Here is a 22,518-nt window from a genome sequence, read left to right as displayed (position 1 = left end):
TAGCTAAGTTCCAGTACAGCTACAACACTGGCATCTAGCCGACAATGTGGAAAACTGCCTAGGTATGTCCTGTCCACAAAAAGGGCAAATCTAATCCGGCCAATCACAGACCTGAAATGTTAACTCTGTTTCTCTCTCCACGGATGCTGCCTGGCCTGCTGAGTATATCCAGCATTTTCTGTTGTTATTTCCTCTATCCATGCTACTATATTACCCCCAACCACATGAGCCTTATATTGTGTAATAACCTTTTATGAGGCACTTTATCGAATGCCTTTTGAATATCCAAATATACTACATCCACTGGTTCTCCTTTATCTACTCTGCCAGTTACATCCTCAAAAAACTCTAATAAATTTGTCAAACACAATTTCCCTTTCATAAAACCACGTTGACTCTGCCTAATCATGTTATGATTTTCTAAGTGCCCTGATACCACTTCCTTAACAGAGAAGGTTAAGACGAGATTTAATAGAGGTGTTCGAAATTATGAAAGGTTTGATAGAGAAAGTAAGAAGTAACTGTTGCCACTGGCAGAAGGGTCCAAAACCGGATGACAAAAGATTTAAGGTCATTGGCAAAAGAAAGAGAGGGAGAGAGGAGGAGAATTTTTTACGCGGTGAGTTGTTGTGATCTGGAACGCGCTGCCTGAAAGGTCGGTGGAAGCAGATTCAATAATAATTTTCAAAAGGGAATTGGATAAATACTTGAAAAGGAAAAAAAATTGCAAGGCAATGGGGAAAGAGCAGGGGAAGGGGGTCTAATTGACCAGAAACTTAACTGGACTTAACTGGATCAGCCACATAAATACTGTGGCAACAAGAGCAGGTCAGAGGCTAGGTATTCTGCAGCGAGTGTCTCACCTCCTGACTCCCAAAGCCTTTCCACCATCTACAAGGCACAAGTAAGGAGTGTGATGGAATGCTCTCCACTTGCCCGGATGAGTGCAGCTCCAACAACACTCGAGAAGCTCGACACCATCCAGGACAAAGCAGCCCGTTTGATTGGTACCCCATCCACCACCTTAAACATTCACTCCCTCCACCACCGGCATACCGTGACTGCAGTGTGTACCATCTACAAGATGCACTGCAGCAACTCGCCAAGGCTTCTTCGGCAGCACCTCCCAAACCCGCGACCTCTTCCACCTAGAAGGACGAGGGCAGCAGGCGCATGGGAACACCATCACCTCCAAGTTCCCCTCCAAGTCACACACCATCCTGACTTAGTATATCGCCGATCCTTCACCGTCGCTGGGTCAAAATCCTGGAACTCCCTCCCTAACAGCACTGTGGGAGCACCTTCACCACACGGACTGCAGCGGTTCAAGAAGGTGGCTCACCACCACCTTCTCAAGGGCAATTAGGGATGGGCAATAAATGCTGGCCTTGCCAGCGACGCCCTGATCCCATAAGTGAATTTAAAAAAAATTGGAGAGCTCTTTCAAAGAGCCGGCACAGGCACGATGGGCCGAATGGCCTCCTGTGCTGTATCATTCTACGAATACATGATCCTTTAAGGCTTTTTGGACGATAATGCGTCTACGATTAAATAGAAATGTCATAGTAAACAAATTACTGTCGTGTAAGAAAATGGAAATTATTTTATACGAACATACGAATTTGGAGCAAGAGTAGGCCACTCGGCCCTTCGAGCCTGCTCCACCATTCAATAAGATCACAGCTGATCCGATTACTCCACATTCCCGCCTACCCCCGATTACTTTTCACCCCCTAGCTTACCAAGAATCTATCTACCTCTGCCTTAAAAATATTCAAAGACTCTGCTTCCACCGCCCTCTGAGGAAGAGAGAGTTCCAAAGACTCACGACCCTCTGTGAGAAAACATTTCTCCTCATCTCTGTCTTAAATGGGCGCCCCCTTATTTTTAAACAGTGACCCCTAGTTCTAGATTTTCCCACAAGAGGAAACATCCTCTCCACATCCACCCTGTCCAGACCCCTCAGGATCTTATATGTTTCAATCAAGTCACCTCTTACTCTTCTGAACTCCAGCGGATACAAGCCTAGCCTGTCCAACCTTTCCTCATAAGACAACCCGCCCATTCCAGGTATTAGTCTGGTAAACCTTCTCTGTACTGCCTCCAATGTATTTACATCTTTCCTTAAATAAGGAGACCAATACTGTACACAGTACTCCAGATGTGGTCTCACCAATGCCCTGTATAACTGAAGCATAACCTCCCTACTTTTGTATTCAATTCCCCTCGCAATAAACAATAACATTCTATTAGCTTTCCTAATTACTTGCTGTACCTGCATACTAACCTTTTGCGATTCATGCACTAGGACACCCAGATCCCTCTGCATCTCAGAGCTCTGCAATCTCTCACCATTTAGATAATATGCTTCTTTTTTATTCTTCCTGCCAAAATGGACAACTTCACATTTTCCCACATTATACTCCATCTGCCAGATCTTTGCCCACTCACTTAACTTATCTATATCCCTTTGTAGCCTCCTTATGTCCTCTTCACAATTTACTTTCCTACCTATCTTTGTGTCATCAGCAAATTTAGCAACCATACCTTCGGTGCCTTCATCCAGGTCATTTATATAAATTGTAAAATGTTGAGGCCCCAGCACTGATCCCTGTGGCACACCACTTGTTACATCTTGCCAATTAGAAAATGACCCATTTATGCCTACACTCTGTTTCCTGTTAGCTAGCCAATCTTCTATCCATGCCAATATGTTACCCCCTACACCATGAGCTTTTATTTTCCGCAATAACCTTTGATGTGGCACTTTATCAAATGCCTTCTGGAAATCTAAGTACATTACATCCACCGGTTCCCCTTTATCCACAGCACATGTTACTTCCTCAAAGAACTCCAATAAATTGGTTAAACATGATTTCCCTTGCACAAAACCATGTTGACTCTGCCTGATTACTTTGAACTTTTCTAAATGTCCTGCTATAACGTCTTTAATAATAGCTTCTAACGTCTTCCCTATGACAGATGTTAAGCTAACTGGCCTGTAGTTTCCTGTTTTCTGTCTCCCTCCCTTTTTGAATAAAGGAGTTACATTCGCTATTTTCCAATCTAATGGAACCTTCCCCGAATCTAGGGAATTTTGGAAAATTAAAACCAACGCATCAACTATCTCACTAGCCACTTCTTTTAAGACCCTAGGATGAAGTCCATCAGGACCCGGGGACTTGTCAGCCCGCAGCTCCAACAATTTGCTCAGCACCACTTCCCTGGTGATTATAATTTTCTTGAGTTCCTCCCTCCCTTCCATTTCCTGATTTACAGCTATTTCTGGGATGTTACTTGTATAGTGAAGACCGATGCAAAATACCTGTTCAACTGCCATCTCCTTATTTTCCATTATTAATTCCCCAGACTCACTTTTTATAGGACCAACGCTCACTTTGTTAACTCTTTTCTTTTAAAAATATCTATAGAAACTCTTACTATCGGTTTTTATATTTCTAGCTAGCTTTCTCTCGTACTCTAATTTTTCTCTCCTTATTAATCTTTTAGTCATTCTTTACTGTTTTTTATATTCTGTCCAATCTTCTGACCTGCCACCCATCTGTGCGCAATTATATGCTTTTTCTTTAAGTTTAATAATTGATATGCCTATCAATTAGTCCAATAAAAGGCGACGAGTTAAGAACGTAACTGAAGGTTTTTATTGGCTAAATAACAGAGCCCACCCTCGTGGGTGATCCGATCCAACAGGGAGGAATACTAGCCAGTCAGCTACCTTTATACCTGGGCAGGTAATGGGCGGAGTCGGAGGTGGTCAGCCCAGGTATAACAGTGCGACAAGAGGCGACCTCGTGTAGTGATGTGACAGTGAGAACAGTGAGAACAATATACAGTGATAACTATAACAGTGGTTTACCACATTCACCCCTTGTTTAGATTAGAGTCCGGCGGGGTGAAGTGTATTACCAGCTCTGGTATGTCAGTCTGTCCGGAGGCTTCGTTAGCCTCTCCGATCGTCGCAGCGGCGGTGTTACATTATCCGGTGTTAAAGCTGGTGTCTGCGTAGTCGGCAAAGGCTCGTGGGGTTCCGGCATGCTGTCTACCTCGGCTGGACTCGGGGGGTTGGGAGGGGGGGGTGAGGGTGCGAGGTCTCGTAAGGAGACAGTGTCCTCCCGTCCGTCTGGGTAAGCCACATAGGCGTACTGGGGGTTGGCGTGCAGGAGGTTCACCTTCTCGACCAGGGGGTCCGTTTTATGGGCCCTCACGTGCTTTCGCAGCAAGACGGGTCCCGGAGAGGTCAGCCAGGTTGGTAGGGTGGTTCCCGTAGTCGACTTCCTGGGGAAGACAAACATTCGAGCATGGGGGGTGGTGTTAATGGCAGTGCAAAGTAGTGACCGGATGGAGTGCAGCGCAATCGGGAGGACCTCTTGCCAGCGGGAGGTTGGGAGGCCCTTAGACTTTAAGGCTAAGAGGGTGGCCTTCCATACCGTCGCGTTCTCTCTTTCCACCTGGCCGTTCCCTCGGGGGTTGTAGCTGGTGGTCCTGCTTGCTGCAATACCCCTCTCCAATAGGAACTGACGGAGTTCCTCGCTCATGAAGGAGGCGCCCCGGTCACTATGTATATAGTTCGGGAACCCGAACAAGGCGAAGAGTTTGTTCAGGCATTTAATGACCGTGTTACTGGTCATGTCTGGGCAGGGGAAGGCAAAGGGGAAACGGGAGTACTCATCAACGATGTTGAGGAAGTACACATTACGGTCGGATGACGGTAGGGGCCCCTTGAAGTCGATGCTCAGACGCTCGAAGGGGCGGGTGGCCTTGATCAGGCTTGCTCTGTCCGGCTTATAGAAGTGCGGTTTGCACTCAGCACAGATCTGGCAGTTCCTGGTCATGGTCCTGACCTCCTCGATGGAGTATGGCAGGTTGCGGGCCTTAATGAAATGGTAGAGTCTGGTGACTCCGGGGTGGCAGAGGTCATTGTGGAGGGTCTGAAGTCTATCACTTTGCGCGCTGGCGCATGTAATGCGTGAAAGAGCATCAGGGGGGTCGTTCAGTTTACCGGGCCGGTACAAGATCTCATAATCATAGGTGGAAAGCTCGATTCTCCACCTCAAGATTTTGTCGTTCTTGATCTTGCCCCTCAGCTTGTTATTAAACATGAAGGCAACCGAGCGTTGGTCGGTGAGGAGGGTAAATCGTTTGCCTGCCAAGTAGTGCCTCCAGCGCCGTACTGCCTCCACAATTGCCTGGGCTTCCTTCTCGACCGACGAGTGTCGGGTCTCGGGGCCCTGTAGGGTCCTTGAGAAGGCTACCGGCCTACCCTCCTGGTTAAGGGTAGCGGCTAGGGCGAAGTCGGATGCATCGCTCTCCACTTGGAAGGGGATTGACTCATCCACTGCGTGCATTGTGGCCTTGGCTATGTCTCCCTTAATGAGGGAGAAGGCCGCGCACGCCTCTTCCGTGAGGGGGAAGGATGTGGTTTTCAGGAGGGGTCTGGCTTTGTCCGCATAATTGGGTACCCATTGGGCATAGTAGGCGAAAAGCCCCAGGGTTCTCCTAAGTGCTTTTGGACAGTGGGGGAGGGGTAGCTCCATGAGGGGGCGCATTCTTTCGGGGTCGGGGCCGATGACTCCGTTCTCTACTACACAGCCAAGGATGGCAAGGCGCGCTGTGTTAAACACGCATTTCTCCTTATTGTAGGTGAGGTTCAGCCGTTGGGCCGTACGGAGGAATTTCTCCAGATTCACGTCATGGTCCTGCCGGTTGCGGCCGCAGATGGTGACGTTATCGAGATAGGGGAAAGTGGCCTGTAGTCCGTTCTGGTCAACCATCCGGTCCATCTCCCGTTGGAAAACCGAGACCCCGTTGGTGACACCAAAGGGGACCCTAAGGAATTGGTAGAGGCGGCCATTCGCCTCGAAGGCGGTGTACTGGCTGTCCTCCGGGCTGATGGGGAGTTGGTGGTAGGCCGACTTGAGGTCGATGGTCGAGAATACGCGGTATTGTGCAATCTCATTGACCATGTCCGATATGCGGGGGAGGGGGTATGCATCCAGCTGGGTGTATCTGTTTATGGTCTGGCTGTAGTCGATAACCAGGCGATTTTTGTCGCCGGTCTTGACTACCACCACCTGGGCACACCAGGGGCTGCTGCTCCCCTCAATAATGCCCTCTTTCAGGAGTCGCTGCACCTCAGAGCTAATGAAGGCTCTGTCCCCAGCGCTGTACCGTCTGCTCTTAGTAGCGACAGGTTTGCAGTCGGGGGTGAGGTTAGCGAACAGGGAAGGTGGCGGTACCTTGAGGGTGGATAGGCTGCAGGTGTTACGCGGTGGGCGGTTTAACTTTCGCTGGTTGTCGACTGTGAGTGGGGGGAGGGGTCCACCGTATGCTAGGGTTACACTTTGGAGGTGGGATTGGAAGTCCAGCCCTAGTATGACGGCAGCGCACAGCTGGGGGAGTACGAGGAGTTTAAAATTTTTATACTCTGTCCCTTTAACCGACAATGTCACGACACAGTAGCCGCTGATGTCTGTGGCGTGCGACCTCGATGCCATCGAGATGCGGCTGCGCGTTGGCAGGACGGGGAGGGAGTAGTGGCTCACCGTGTCTGGGTGGATGAAGCTCTCCGTGCTTCCGCTGTCGAACAGGCAGGTCGTGGCGTGGCCGTTGACTTTGATGTCCATCATTGAGCTGGCCAGGTGGTGCGGGCGGGCTTGATCCAGGGTCACGGAAGCTAGGGTGTAGATGAGCGCGTCGTTGTCATGACAAGATGGCGGCGAAGATGGCGGCCCCCGTAGTTCACATGAGGCTCTGTTTAAATCGTTTGCCCCGCACAAAGATGGCCGCCCCTGCTGTTCCCATGAGGCTCTGCAGGCTTCGGCTGCCCCGCACAAAGATGGCCGCCCCTGGTTTTCCCATGAGGCTCTGCAGGCTTCGGCTGCCCCGCACAAAGATGGCCGCCCCTGGTTTTCCCATGAGGCTCTGCAGGCTTCGGCTGCCCCGCACAAAGATGGCCGCCCCCAGGGTTCGCATGAGGCACTGCTGGCTTCTGAGGATTTGCTTCTGCAGGCCTTGGAGAAGTGGCCTTTCTTGAGGCAGGTTTTGCAGGTCGAGTTTTTGGCTGGGCAGCGCGACCTCGGATGCTTCTCCTGGCCGCAAAAGAAGCAGCCAGCGGCCCGATCGGGGTTGCCTGATGTCGGGGCCGGTACCGGGGCTAGCGGGCCCGGTCGGATCCGTGATGCAGACGCTGAGGTAGGTCCCGGGGGCAGCGCTGTGAAGGGTGGTGGGGTGGGGGTCGGGCCCGAGTCCCAGGGTCGCGAATAGTACCTGGCAAACGCTTCCTGGTCTTGCTGGGTGGCCTCTAGGGTGAGGGCGAGGGCTTCGGCCTTGTCCAGGTCTATGTCCTTAGCTTCAAGCAGTCTTTGCCGTGTGTAGTCGGAACGTAGGCCTCTCACCAAGGCGTCGCGGACATTGTCTTCCATGTTCGCAGTAGCCGTCACCGCTTTAAAGTCACAGTTCCTGCCGAGTTGTCTCAGCGCTCGTGAAAATTCAGCTATCGATTCTCCTGGCTGTTGCTGGCGAGATCTTAAGAGATGCCTAGTGTACATGTAGTTTACCGGGCTCCGGTACTGCTGTTTCAGTAGGTTGATGGCGTCGTCGTACGTAGTCATGTCCTGGATGAGTGTATATACTCTCGGGCTCGCTTGGGCTTTCAGGACTCTTAGTTTGGATCTCTGAGGGACGACGGCTTCCTCCAGGTACGATTCGAAGCAGTCCAGCCAGTGTTTGAAGTCGTTGGCTGAGTTTGGTGCCTGTGGGTTTAGATCCAGGTATGGTGGTTTCAAGGCTTGCAGCCAAGCCGGCTGGTGTGGCCCGTTGTCTGGAGGCTGCTGTTGCTGTGCTGCTGGGTGAGCTCCTTGCTGTTGCTGTTCATTATCAGACATCTTTAAAATTTAGTCAATAAAATTGATATGCCTATCAATTAGTCCAATAAAAGGCGACGAGTTAAGAACGTAACTGAAGGTTTTTATTGGCTAAATAACAGAGCCCACCCTCGTGGGTGATCCGATCCAACAGGGAGGAATACTAGCCAGTCAGCTACCTTTATACCTGGGCAGGTAATGGGCGGAGTCGGAGGTGGTCAGCCCAGGTATAACAGTGCGACAAGAGGCGACCTCGTGTAGTGATGTGACAGTGAGAACAGTGAGAACAATATACAGTGATAACTATAACAGTGGTTTACCACAATAATATCTTTAACTTTTTTAGTTAACCACGGATGGTGGGTCCTCCCCTTGGAATTTTCTTCCTTGTTGGAATGTATATATTCTGTGTATTTTGAAATATTCCCTTAAATGCCTGCCACTGCAAGTCTATTGACCTATCCCTTAACCTAATTTGCCAGTTCACTTTAGCTAGCTCTGCTTTCATGCCCTCATAATTGCCCTTATTTAAGTTTAAAATACTAGTCTTAGCCCACTCTTCGCTCTCTCAAACTGAATGTAAAATTCAATCATATTATGATCGCTGCTACCTAGGGGCTCCTTCACTATGAGGTCATTAATGAATCCTATCTCGTTGCACAATACCAGGTCTAGTATAGCCTGCTCTCTGGTTGGCTCCAGAATGTGCTGTTGTAAGAAACTATCCCGAAAACATTCCATGAACTCCTCATCTAGGCTACCTTTGCCCATCTGATTTTTCCAGTCTATATGCAGATTAAAATCCCCCATGATTATTGCCATACCCTTCTGAGAAGCTCCCATTATTTCTTCCTTTATACTCCATCCTACCATGTGGTTACTGTTAGGGGCCTGTACACCATTCCCACAAGTGACTTCTTGCCTTTATTATTTCTCATCTGCGGAGGTTTTCACAAGATTGAAAAGTTGAAATCAGTCCTACCTTCTGCAGCTCCAGTTCCCGCTCCATCCTCATCAGTTCCCGCTGTACTAAAGCAGCATTATCTTCTGCCAACCTGGACCTCCTCTTCATCGCCGTCGTGTAGAGAAGATCAAGATCTGAATGCAGCCGTGCCGTGCCCTGCGGTGTGTGAGGAGTGTAGGATTGAAGTTAGAATCATAGAAATTTACAGCACAGAAGGAGGCCATTCGGCCCATCGTGTCCGTGACGGCCGACAAAGAGCTATCCAGCCTAATCCCACTTTCCAGCTCTTGGTCCGTAGCCCTGTAGGTTACGACACTTCAAGTGCATATCCAAGCACTTTTTAAATATGGTGAGGGTTTCTTCCTCTACCACCCTTTCAGGCAGTGAGTTCCAGACCCCCACCACCCTCTGGGTGAAGAAAGTTCTCCTCAAATCCCCTCTAAGCCTCGGGCCAATTACTTAAATCTATGCCCCCTGGTTATTGACCTCTCTGCTAAGGGAAATAGATCCTTCCTATCGACTCTATCTGGGCCCCTCATAATTTTATACACCTCAATTAAATCTCCCCTCAGCCTCCCCTGTTCCCAAAGAAAATAACCCCAGCCTATCCAATCTTTCCTCATAGCTAAAATTCTCCAGTCCTGGCAACATCCTTGTAAATCTCCTCTGTACCCTCTCGAGTGCAATCACATCCTTCCTGTAATGTGATGACCAGAACTGCACGCAGTATTCTAGCTGAGGCCTAACTAGTGTTTTATACAGTTGAAGCATAACCTCCCTGCTCTTGTATTCTATGCCACGGCTAATAAAGGCAAGTATCCCGTATGCCTTCTTAACCAACATATCTACCTGTCCTGCTACCTTCAGGGATCCGTGGATATGCACTCCAAGGTCCCTCTGATCTTCTGCACTTCTCAGTGTCCCACCATTTATTGTGTATTCCCTTGCCTTGGTAGCCCTCCCCAAATGCATTACCTCACACTTAGCGCAGGAGGTAAGGAAATACTGAGTGAGGCAAGGCCATTCAGCCCCACCAAGTTGGCAACCCACTAACCATAGGGCCAACATTCTGATCATGTGCTCCCAATACGGAGCATTGGCTGCACATCAGGAAATCACGGGAATCCTTCCTGCAGTTTGAGGGATTCCCCTGCGATTTTCCGAAGGCCCCCCTGGTTAGGCAAGGCTTGGTGCTGGGAGCTGGGATGCGGAAAACCAGCTGCCATACATTACACCACTCAGTCAGTGAGGCCCTGCCCCTCTCCCCCAACCCAGTGTGGAGCCTGGCTCACGGGTGCACGGATTGGAGAGTTGGACGAGGAGGTCTCCGTGTCTTATACAATGTCGGCCGTGGCTCAGTGGGTAGCACTCTCACCTCTACAACAAAAGGTTGTGGGTTCAAATCCCACTCCAAGCAACTTGAACACAAAAATCTAGCTGCCGTCTTTCGGATGAGACATTAAACCGAGGCCCTGCCTGCTCTCTCAGGTGGACGCAAAAGATCCCAGGGCACTACAGGAAATTCTCTTTTTACCGGCACCTAAATAACCAGAAATCTCTCTTAACTGGCAAAATTCAGGAGTAGGTTCAGGTAAGTTTTACTTCATATTAGTGGCCGTTCCTGGATCTGTGGCCGTGTAACCGGGGTTCCTGCACCTGTTGCACAGCAACAGGGACGCCTGGATCTGTGGCCGTGTACGGGGCTCTCGTACCTTAGTAAGTATACCTCTCTGTAAACCGGACTTTTTGATCAACCGGCAGCACGCCGGTCCCGTCGGTGCCGGATAAAAAAGAGTTTCCTGTATATCGAAGGAGAGGAGCTCTCCCCCGTGTCCTGGGGCCAATATTTATAATCGCAACCAACATCACTAATGTTGGTCATTATCACACGGCTGTTTGTGGGAGCTTGCTGTGCGCAGATTGGCTGCCGCGTTTCCCACATTACAACAGTGACCCCACTTCATAAGTACTTCATTGGCTGTAAAGCGCTTTGGGACATCCTGAGGTCGTGAAAGGTGCTGGAGAAATGCAAGTCCTTTCAAGTCCTTGTTCAATTGGTGGCTCAGTGAGTAGCTCCCTCGCCTCTGAGTCAGAAGGTTGTGGGTTCATAGATCCACCCAGAGACTCGAGCACAAAAATCTAGACTGACACTCTGCTCAGAGGGGCCTTGAAAGACACTATATAAATGCAAGTCTTTCTTTCTTTCTTTCTATCTATCGGAAGTACTTCATTGGCTGTAAAGCGCTTTGGGATGTCCTCAGGTTGTGAAAGGAACAATATGTAAATGCAAGTTCTTTCTTTCCTGTATTTAAAATCACAATTTCGAAAGGAAGAAAGACTTGCATTTAATTGGCAGCCAATTTGCGCACAGCAAGCTTCCACAAACAGCAATGTGATAATGACCGGGTAATCTGTTTTTAGTGATGTTGGCTGAGAGATAAATATTGGTCCCGGGACACCGGGGAGAACTCCCCCTGCTCTTCTTCGAAATATTGGCCGTGGGATCTTTTACGTGCACCCGATACAAACTAAATCAGATTGAACACTAATACAAAAGCAAAATACTGCGGATGCTGGAAATCTGAAATTAAAACAGAAAATGCTGGAAATATTCAGCAGGTCAGGCATTGTCTTTCATTCTGCCAGTGCCATCTAGAGCCATCTTTTGTTTTTTTACTTGTCCCATTACCATCTCCTTTTGCCTTGCACCATCATCCCTTTTGTCTCTTAATCTCTCTTGCCTTCCATCCTATCACAGACCTTCCCTTTGTTCTTTCCTCCCCTCCCCCCTTTCCCTGCCCCTACACTTGCTTAAAAACCTGTTCCATCTCCAGCTTTTTCCAGTTCTGACGAAGGGTCATCGACCTGAAACGTCAACTCTGTTTCTCTCTCCACAGATGCTGCCTGACCTGCTGAGTGTTTCCAGCATTTTCTGTTTTTATTACAGATTGAAATTGGATCAAGAAATTGGACGAATGATCAAGATGATCAACTGTCCCAAGACAACAGAAGGCAGGTTTGTAAAGCATGCTTTGGCACTCACCTGGTGCCCGAGCTCAGCCATGCTGTCCAGTTGCTCCAGTTTGTGTTTGGTGTGTTGTAGACTTTCCTCCTCCACCCGCAGCCTCTCTCTTAACCCCTGGATGCTGCTGAGAAGCGTCCTCGTTTCATCTGCACTTCTGCTCCCAGCTTTTCCCCCACACAATTAACGAGAAATTAGTGTAAACAATTTGTGATGATGTCGTTGTGGCAACAGCATAACGTCAGCTCCGTGACCGAACGTTCGTCCAGGGCTCCCAGAACGATCGAGTGGATCGAAGCGCCGGCCAGTACAGTACATTACAACAACAACAACTTGTATTTATATAGCGCCTTTAACGTAGTAAAACTACGTTATCTCCTATCTTCTATGTTTCTATGCTTCACAGGAGCGATTATCAAACACAGTCTGACATCGAGCCACATAAGGAAATATTAGGGCAAGTGACCAAAAGCTTGGTTACAAAGGTAGGTTTTAAGGAGCATCTTCAAGAAAGACTTGCATTTCTATAGCGCCTTTCACAACCACCGGACGTCTCAAAGTGCTTTACAGCCAATGGCGCACTTTTGAAGTGCAGTCACTGTTGTAATGTGGGAAATTCGGCAGCCAATCTGCGCACAGCAAGCTCCCACAAACAGCAATGTGATAATGACCAGATTATCTGTTTTAGTGATGTTGATTGAGGGATAAATATTGGCCCCAGGACACTGGGGAGACCTCCGCTGCTCTTCTTTGAAATAGTGCCACGGGATCTTTTATGTCCACCTGAGAGAACAGTCAGGGCCTCGGTTTAACGTCTCATCTGAAAGACGGCACCTCCAACAGTGCAGCGCTCCCTCAGTCCTGCACTGGGAGAGTCAGCCTAGCTTTGTGTGTTCAAGTCCCTGGAGTGAGACTTGAACCCACAGCCTTCTGACTCCGAGTGCGAGTGTGCTATCAACTGAGCCACAGCTGACACTGAAGGAGAGAGAGGCAGAGAGATTTAGGGAGGAAACTCCAGCGCTTAGGGCCCAGGCAGCTGAAGACAAAGCAACCAATGGTGGAGCGATTAAAATCGGGGGATGCGCAAGAGGCCAGAATTGGAGGAGCGCAGAGATCTCAGAGGGTTGTGGGGCAGTAAGAGATTACCGATTCAGCGAGAGAGTGAGACCCTGGAGGGATTTGAAAAACAAGGATGTGAATTTTAAAATCGAGGCATTGCCGGACCGGGAGCCAATGTAGGGCAGCGAGCACGGAGGGTGATGGGTGAACGGGACTTGGTGCGAGTTAGGACACGGGGCAGTGAGCACAGGGGGCGATGGGTGAACGGGACTCGGTGCGAGTTAGGACACGGGGCAGCAGAGTTTTGGATGAGCTGAAGTTTATGGATGGTGTAGTCTATAGCCCTGATAGACGAGGAGGGTCCCAGGCATCAGCTTGAGTTTGTGCCAAACTAGCTGTTCAGCTGGTCCACCACTGGTGGCACCGAAAATGGGGCTCACTTCCCCGAGGTACTGAGAAGTTGGTACTTAGAAATTAGTATTGTGATATTAGCCATTGAATACTTGACCCTTTGTTGTGATGTTCCTGTGTTCACTATTGTAATGGGACGGGCGTTTAGCCTACTTGCTTTAACTTGGCTCCCAAACCCGCCGCCTCTACCACCTAGAAGGACAAGGGCAGCAGGTGCATGGGAACACCACCACCTCCAAGTTCCCCTCCAAGTCACACAAACACCATCCCGGACTTGGAAATATATCGGCCGTTCCTTCATCGTCGCTGGGTCAAAGTCCTGGATCTCCCTGCCTAACAGCACTGTGGGAGCACCTTCACCACACGGACTGCAGCGGTTCAAGAAGGCAGCTCACCACCACCTTCTCGAGGGGCATCTAGGGATGGGCAATAAATGCCGGCCTTGCCAGCGACGCCCACAGCCCGAGAAGGAAGAAAGAAAATAATTAAAATAGCGGAGTAAGGAATGTCGTTATGCATTCAGCTGCTAACATCGCAAACCGAATTTTGCAGGATCAAAATAAAATGTAACAGGACTAGAGGACTAGGGAGCTTAGTGGGTTAAACACTTGTCAAAACTAGCGGCCATCAATATAAGTTAATAATAAAATCCAGTAAGGCATTCAGGCGAAACTTCTTTATTCAGAGTGTGGTGAGAATGTGGAACTCGCTACCACATAGAATCATAGAATGATACAGCGCAGAAGGAGGCCATTCGGCCCATCGTGCCTGTGCCGGCTCTTTGAAAGAGCTGTCCAATTAGTCTCACTCCCCCCTGCTCTTTCCCCATAGCCCTGCAAATTTTCCTTTTCAAGTGTGGATGATTGAAGCAAATAGCACAGATGCATTTAAGGGGAAGCTAGATAAACACATGAGGGAGAAAGGAATAGACGGTTGTGCTGATGGGGTGAGATGAAGTAGGGGTGGGAGGAGGCTGGTGTGGAGCATAAACACCGGCATGGACCAGTTGGGCCGAATGGCCTGTCTCTGTGCTGTACACTCTATGTAATTCTGTGTAATTAAATTCCAAGTGTTTTCCCTCACCCTTGAGATATTCCGCGACCTGCTCCCTCAACTCCTCCTTAATCCGCCTGACCTGTTGCTTGTCCCGGCTGTATTCCTGAGCCAGACCGCGCTCTGTCCGTGAGGGGTGTCGCTCACTCTGCGACGGGGCAGCTTCCGAGACCGGCTCCAGTAAACCCTGCTCGGCAAAAGATATGTGTGGGAGAGTTTCCGCTTTGGCCGCAATCGGCGATCTGGGCGCAAGCCGCGCTGGTAATTGCGCTGCTTCCCCGAAGAGAAGTTTATGGTTCCAGGTTTCCGTCCACGCTCATTTACATAATCACAAACGTAAAAAATCTTCCGTGAGCCACTGCAGGCGGACAGCGTAATGGTACATAATTGTTTACTTTTTTCCCCTTGCATTAAAAAAAATCTCTTGATATAGGTGACGTAAGAAAACTACTTGGCACTTGGTCAGAGTATTAAACAAGGCTTCAATCGACTGTTTCACAACATGGAAGTCTAGTTGTCATTCACTAGTTCCTGTTTACAAAATGTCCCTGAGCAAGCTGGGCCCATGCCTGAGTATTTATACTCTCCCTGGACAGCGCCACCAGCAGGCCACCCAGTATATTTCATAAGTCGTTTCTACATGATTTATGACAATAGGTAAGAGTGTTAAAGAATGTTCCCTGCAAAAAAATTTTTGGGGGCCCTTTAACGAGCCACGTGGTTCATTTAAAAAAGTCCACGCACATTTCTTTTTCAATTTAACGGCACCAAACCCTGCACCAAGCTCATGGTCTACAGAGCAGCAGTGATATCCGCCCTGCTGTACGCCTCAGAGACATGGACCATGTACAGCAGACCCCTCAAAGCACTGGAGAGGTACCACCAACGCTGCCTCCGCAAGATCCTGCAAATCCATTGGCAGGATAGGCGCACCAACGTCAGTGTTCTCGCTCAGACCAACATCCCCAGCATCGAAGCTTTGACCACGCTCGATCAGCTCCGATGGACGGGTCACATCGTCCGCATGCCCGATACGAGACTCCCAAAACAATCGCTCTACTCGGAGCTCCGGCACGGCAAGCGAGCCCCAGGTGGGCAGAGGAAATGCTTCAAGGACACCCTCAAAACCTCCTTGAAAGACTGCAACATCCCCATCGACACCTGGGAATCCCTGGCCCAAGACCGCACAAAGTGGAGGAGAAGCATCCGGGAAGGCGCCGAACACCTCGAGTTTCTTCGCCAGGGGCAAGCGGAAGCCAAGCGCAGGCAGCGCAAGGAGCGCACGTCAACCCAAGCACCCCACCCACCCGCCCCTTCAACCACCATCTGCCCCACCTGTGACAGAGACTGTAGGTCCCGCATTGGACTCATCAGTCACCTGAGAACTCATTTTTAATGTGGAAGCAAGTCATCCTCGGTTCCGAGGGACTGCCTAAGAAGAAGAATTTTTTGTGGGGGGGGGGGGGGCCTTTAAAATGCCGCGCGGCAATTTTAAAAAGTCCGCGTACACGCATTTTTTTTCAATTTAAAAGCCGGCTCCCTTGGAGCGTGGGACCCCCTGGAGCGCGGGACCGCTAACGTTCCCTGTAAGCTGCGAGGCCGTACAGCTCTCTGCAGGACCTCCTGGAGTGCGTGGCCGCTAACGTTCCCTGTAAGCTGCACGGCCATATTTTTCCAATGTTATGTTTTGAGCCGCGAAGGGGGCCGCGCACCCCAAAAAAAAAAGTTTAGGGGGAACATTGGCGGCCGCAGTTTTATTAATACAGCTGAAAATGGGTTTGATCACAAGAAAAATAAGCCTTTTTAATAAACATGTTAATCCACCACCTGTGAGTGACCTGATTCTAAATCACTGAAAATGACTTTAAAAACTATACCGAAGCATTTACTAGTTTCATTGGTGCACGCTACTCAGTATGTTAGTAAAGTAAATATATTTCAAAACTTTTAAAAGGGGGATGTGCGTTTAAAAAAAACAACCTTAATTTTAAGAGCCTCCTCGAAAGGGCCGATTAACGGAAACTCGCCACGGTGTTTAAGAAAGAAAGAAAGAAAGACTTGCATTTGTATAGCGCCTTTCACGACCACCAGACGTCCCAAAGCACTTTACAGCCAATGAAGTACTTTTTGGAGTGTGGTCACTGTTGTAATGTAGGAAACGCGGCAGCCAATTTGTGCACAGCAAGCTCCCACAAACAGCAATGTAATAATGACCGGATAATCTGTTTTTGTTATGTCGATTGAGGGATAAATATTGGCCAGGACACCGGGGAGAACTCCCCTGCTCTTCTTCCAATAGTGCCGTGGGATCTTTTACGTCCACCTGAGAGAGCAGATGGGGCCTCGGTTTAACGTCTCATCCGAAAGACGGCACCTCTGACAGTGCAGCACTCCACTGGAGTGTCAGCCTAGATTTTTGTACTCAAGTCCCTGGAGTGGGACTTGAACCCACAACCTTCTGACTCAGAGGCGAGAGAGCTTCCAGCGTGACATTTTGTAAACCAGCGCTAAAGTTCGCGGAAACTCGATTTGCACTGGACGTAACTTGCGCTTAGATCTCCTCGCTCTTTTCTGCTGGTTTGGACGATCTCAGGTGAATTACTAGTGCAATCTCTGGGCCAAGATCACAGTCTGTGTGACGGGGTTGGGGAGCCACGGGGCCGTGTTCACACGGGGCCGTGCTCTCCGGGTAATGTAGGTTCTGGACCCAAGTGCAGAAACGAGGCGAGAGGCAAATATACAGTACTTTGTTTGAACTTTACTAGATTCACACATAACTAGATTCATACAAAGAACACAACAGCATACGTAAGAACTCGAGAGAGGAACACCATAGCATACATAGAACTCGAGACAAGAACAACATACATAAGAACTAGAGACAAGTTACAAGACGGCTAGTCAAGAATAGGAACTCAGGACAGCTTCCATGAGGAAAGCCACTTGTCCGCACTAAGCTTGAGACAAGCTACCACAAGGGCAACCGGCTTGCCGAGACGAGACTTGAGACAAGCTACCACAGGGGTAATCAGCTTATCAATACAAAGCTCAGGACAAGCTCCAACATGGCAACACGCTAGTCCAGCCCAGCACCTTATCAAGACTAAGAACAACAAGAACACAGACTTAGATACATCTTAAATACAGAGCTCGAGAGAACTATGGCAACCAGCTAGTCAAAGCCAGGAGCCACAGAGCGAAGGCTAGTCCCCGGTACCCCGGTTAGGACTGAGCACAGGGGGAAGAAACCACAGAACTTATATACCAAGAAAACCAGGTGAAACCCATGAACAGCCAACAGGCCGTTAAGAATTAACACAGGAGGCTAGGAACAATTAACAAAGGGCTAGAAACAATTAACAAGGACTACAAACAAGTGAAGGTGCCATCTAGAGGTTACAGAAGGAACCGACTGGCACCCTCACAGTCTGGCCATCAAACGACCCTGAAGACCAAAGCTGTCCCTTCAGTATCCAAAGTGGCCAATCCGGGAGCTGAACCGGGAGCACATCACCTCCAGACATTCGACACGGGGGTGGCACCATGAGACTATACTAGTCTACTCTGCCCCTCACTTCAATCTCAAAAGGAACCTTCCACTGTAAAGCTGTCCGCCCCTCCGCCTTCCCACATTCAGAGACTTGAGCACAAAAATCTAGGCTCACGCTCCAGTGCAGGTCTGAGGGGAGTTCTCCCTCAACCAACATCGCTAAAAAAAAAGATGCTCTGGTCATTATCGCATTGCTGTTTGTGGGAGCTTGCTGTGCGCAAACTGGCTGCCGCGTTTCCTACATTACAATGGTGGCCACACTTCGAAAGTCCTTCATTGGCTGTGAAGGAACGTCCTGAGGTCGTGAAAGGTGCTATATAAATGCAAGTCCTTTCTTTTTAATACATGGCCCTCCCGACTAACCTGTTGTGATTAAAACCTGTTCTACCATCCGCTCTCCCTTTGAGTGAGGCTTCATGGCAGGAGTGGACTCCCACCGGATGTTCCAATTATCTTTAACTATAAGAAACATAAGCACATATGAATTAGGAGCAGGAGTCGGCCATACGACCCCTCGAGCCTGCTTCGCCATTCAGTAAGATCATGGCTGATCTTCGACCTCAACGCCACTTTACTACCCGATCTCCAGAAGGAAGCTATTCGGCCCATCGTGCCTGGTGCCACTCCAATCCTCTTCACTCCAGTTGTTAACTACCCATCTAACGTCAGTGGTGGGAAAACTATTAGTGACCATTGTCAAGGTCAAAATTAATTCTTACTTGGAGAAGCATGGGTTAATAATGGACAGCCAGCATGGATTTGTTAAAGGCAAATCGTGTCTGACTAACCTGATTTGAGTTCTTTGATGAAGTAACAGAGAGGCTTGATGAAGGTAGTGCAGTAGATGTTGTGTATATGGACTTTCAAAAGGCATTTGATAGGTAGAAAATCTTTGGAATTCTCTACCCCAGAGAGCTGTGGAGGCGGAGTCATTGAGTATATTCAAGGTGGAGATAGACAGACATTTGAGCTACAGGGGAGTCGAGGGTTATGGGGAGCGGGCAGGGAAAGTGGAGTTGAGGCCAAGATCAGATCAGCCATGATCTTATTGAATGGCGGAGCAGGCTCGAGGGGCCGAATGGCCTACTCCTGCTCCTATTTCTTATGTTCTTATATTCTATTCTATTCTATTCTAAGGTTAAGGTGAGATTTAATAGAGGCATTCAAAATCATGAAGGGCTTTAATAGAGTAAATAAGGGGAAACTGTTTCCACTGGCTGAAGGATCAGTAAGGAGAGGACACAGATTTAAGATAATTGGCAAATAATTTCTTTCTTTCTTAGCCCAAGGTGAAGGCAATGACCAACCTTAGCCGCGAGGTGCCGCCTGCGTTCCTCCTCGTACTGCTGGGACCTTTCTTTCTTTTTCTCCCAATGTTGCTTTTTCACCATCTGTCAAAAAATGTATTTCTGTTAATCCCAGACTTTCAAAAAAGCTATAGGATCCCCCCGGCATTTCTCAAATCTGAGAGGCAAAGACCGGGCAAGGACAGGCGCTCGAATCATAAAAACATCTTCAGCAACAAGACGAGCCAATCAGGCTCCACAACTCCCACCCTCGGTCCATAAGTAAAAGAGATCTTTTACTTACTTACTTTGCTCAGAGGGGTGTGAATCTTTGGAATTCTCTTCCCAAAGGGCTGTGGATGCTGAGTCGTTGAGTATATTCAAGGCTGAGATCGATAGATTTTTGGACTCTCAGGGAATCAAGGGATATGGGGATTGGGCGGGAAAGTGGAGTTGAGGTTGAAGATCAGCCATGATCTTATTGAATGGTGGAGCAGGCTCAAGGGGCCGTATGGCGGAGCAGGCTCGAGGGACCGAACGGCCGACTCCTGCTCCTAATTCTCATGTTCTTATCTGGGGGGCAGGTGTTAGCAGACTTGGCAAGTTCAGTCATTACAGAGCAGAGATCAACAAAGCAAGTTAGGTGTCAGCTGTGGCTCAGTGGGCAGCACCCTCGCCTCTGGGTCAGAAGGTCGGGGGTTTAAGTCCCCACTCCAGAGACTTGAACACAAGATCCAGGCTGACACTCCCAGTGCAGTACTGAGGGAGCGCTGCACTGACGGAGGTCCCGTCTTTTGGATGAGATGTTAAACCGAAGCCCCGTCTGCCCTCTCGGGTGGATGTAAAAGATCCTATGACCACTATTGGAAGAAGAGCAGGGGAGTTCTCCCCGGTGTCCTGGCCAATATTTATCCCTCAACCAATATTACTAAAACAGTTTATCTGTTCATTATCACAACGCTGTTTGTGGGATCTTGCTGTGCGCAAATTGGCTGCCGCGTTTCCCATATTACAACAGTGACTACGCATCAAAAAAAAATACTTAATTGGCTGTAAAGCGCATTGGGACATCCTGAGGATGTGAAAGGTGCTATAGAAATGCAGGATCTTTCTTTAAGAAGAATGTTGTACTATTTTGTCACATCAATAAGGTACTTGTGGAAGGGTATCATCGGCACTTGGAGGACTGATTCCAGTATCGCTGCCCTGTGGAAAAGAAAGTGGTGAAAAGATTCTGTCGGTTGGTGCATGAACTATGAGGACTCTACTCGCCTGTAATTCCCGTACGAGACTTCCTAATCGTGTCACATCCTCACTGCAGAGGCCACCGGCTGAGCTGAGTTTCATCCGTAGTTCTCCGATGCTGGATCTGAGGCGCTGTGTGAGTTCTCGATAACTCCAGCAGCTCCGTGTGACCTGGTTCGTGAGGCCCAACAGCCCTTGAGCGAGCGTCAGTGCAGAAACCGTCTGTCCAGGCCAGTGCTCTGTTAGAGAGACGGGACATAGCATAGAAACATAGGACTTGCTAGACGGAAAAAGGCTAAAGTCCATCCTGGTAGTCCCATGTTACAACGATAATCTTGGCTAATTACAGCAATCAATCTTTCACTCTCTATCGCATAAATACTGTGGCTACAAGAGCAGGTCAGAGGCTGGGTATTCTGCGGCGAGTGTCTCACCTCCTGACTCCCCAAAGTCTTTCCACCATTTACAAATGTAAGAAGTCACACAACACCAGGTTATAGTCCAACAGCTTTATTTGAAATCACAAGCTTTCGGAGCGCTGCTCCTTCGTCAGGTGAAGTGGAGAGATGCATATAGGCACAGCTTATATAGTCAGAGAATACTGCCAGATGATTACAGGTAATCTTTCTAACTGCCCTTTATCACACCTCGGCGGAGAGATAATCACAGCAATCAAAGGTGTGAATGATGTCCAAACAGGTCAGTCAGGAAAACATTACATCAAAGAACAATGAGATGGGATCACAAGGGGTCAAATGTTGCAGATGCTGGGATCTGTATGAAAAACAAAAAACTATTTTTTTGCTGGAAATCACAGCAGGTCCGGCCGCACCTGTGTAGAGAGAACAACCCAACGACGACTCGTGGACCCACAGCAAAGAATCACTGAAAAGACTACATGATAACATCAACAAGTTCCATCCCACCATCAAATTCACCATGGACTACTCCTCAGAATCGGTTTCATTCTTGGACACACGAATCTCCATCAAAGACGGACACTCCGCACTTCACTCTACCGCAAGCCCACGGACAACCTCACAATGCTCCACTTCTCCAGCTTCCACCCTAACCACATTAAAGAAGCCATCCCCTATGGACAAGCCCTGCGAATACACAGGATCTGCTCAGACGAGGAGGAACGCGATGGACACCCACAGACGCTGAAAGACGCCCTTGTAAGAACGGGATATAATGCTCGACTCATCGATCGACAGTTCCGATGGGCCACAGCGAAAAATTGCATAGACCTCCTCAGAAGACAAACACGGGACACAACCAACAGAGTACCCTTCGTCGTCCAGTACTTCCCCGGAGCGGAGAAACTACGCTATGTTCTTCGCAGCCTTCAACATGTCATCGATGATGACGAACACCTCGCTAAGGCCATCCCCACGCCTCCACTACTCACCTTCAAACAGCCGCCTAACCTCAAACAGACCATCGTTCGCAGCAAATTACCCAGCTTTCAGGAGAACAGCGACCACGACACCACACAACCCTGCCACGGCAACCTCTGCAAGACATGCCAGATCATCAACACAGATATCATCATCACACGTGAGGACACCACCCACCAGGTACATGGTACATACTCATGTGACTCGGCCAACATTGTCTACCTCATACGTTGCAGGAAAGGATGCCCCGGAGCATGGTACATCGGCGAAACCATGCAGACACTGCGACAACGGATGAATGGACACCGCACAACAATCACCAGGCAGGAGTGTTCCCTCCCAGTTGGGAAACACTTCAGCAGTCAAGGACATTCAGCCTCCGATCTTCGGGTAAGCATTCTCCAAGGCGGCCTTCGAGACACACGACAACGCAAAATCGTCGAGCAGAAACTGATAGCCAAGTTCCGCACTCATGAGGACGGCCTCAACCAGGATCTTGAGTTCATGTCATGCTACATGTAACCCCACCTGACGTAGAGTCATCCAGACTTGAGTCGTCGTTGGTTTGTTCTCTCTACACAGATGCGGCCGGACCTGCTGTGATTTGCAGCAAAAAAATAGTTTTTTGTTTGTTTTTTGTTTTTC

At 49.0% G+C, this 22,518-nt stretch overlaps 1 protein-coding gene across 1 annotated transcript in view; it reads right to left on the bottom strand.

Moving 5' to 3' along the window:
- Positions 1-22,518, bottom strand: part of LOC147114347 (uncharacterized) — a 90,650-nt gene that overhangs the window by 17,760 nt on the left and 50,372 nt on the right. Inside the window, exons 11-15 of the mRNA XM_085996001.1 lie at positions 20,501-20,712; positions 19,250-19,333; positions 14,423-14,579; positions 11,891-12,036; positions 8,866-9,003 (exon numbers count right to left, since the gene is read on the bottom strand). Of these exons, the coding sequence (XP_085852127.1) occupies positions 8,866-9,003; positions 11,891-12,036; positions 14,423-14,579; positions 19,250-19,333; positions 20,501-20,712 (737 nt within the window). The remainder of the gene's footprint in view (positions 1-8,865; positions 9,004-11,890; positions 12,037-14,422; positions 14,580-19,249; positions 19,334-20,500; positions 20,713-22,518) is intronic.

Source organism: Somniosus microcephalus, chromosome 8 (assembly GCF_052327205.1).
Source record: "Somniosus microcephalus isolate GS21.2 chromosome 8, FLI_Smic_1.0, whole genome shotgun sequence".
NCBI classification, from domain to species: domain Eukaryota; kingdom Metazoa; phylum Chordata; class Chondrichthyes; order Squaliformes; family Somniosidae; genus Somniosus; species Somniosus microcephalus.
Note: the sequence above shows the minus strand (reverse complement) of the source record. Positions and strands in the feature narration are given on the sequence as shown.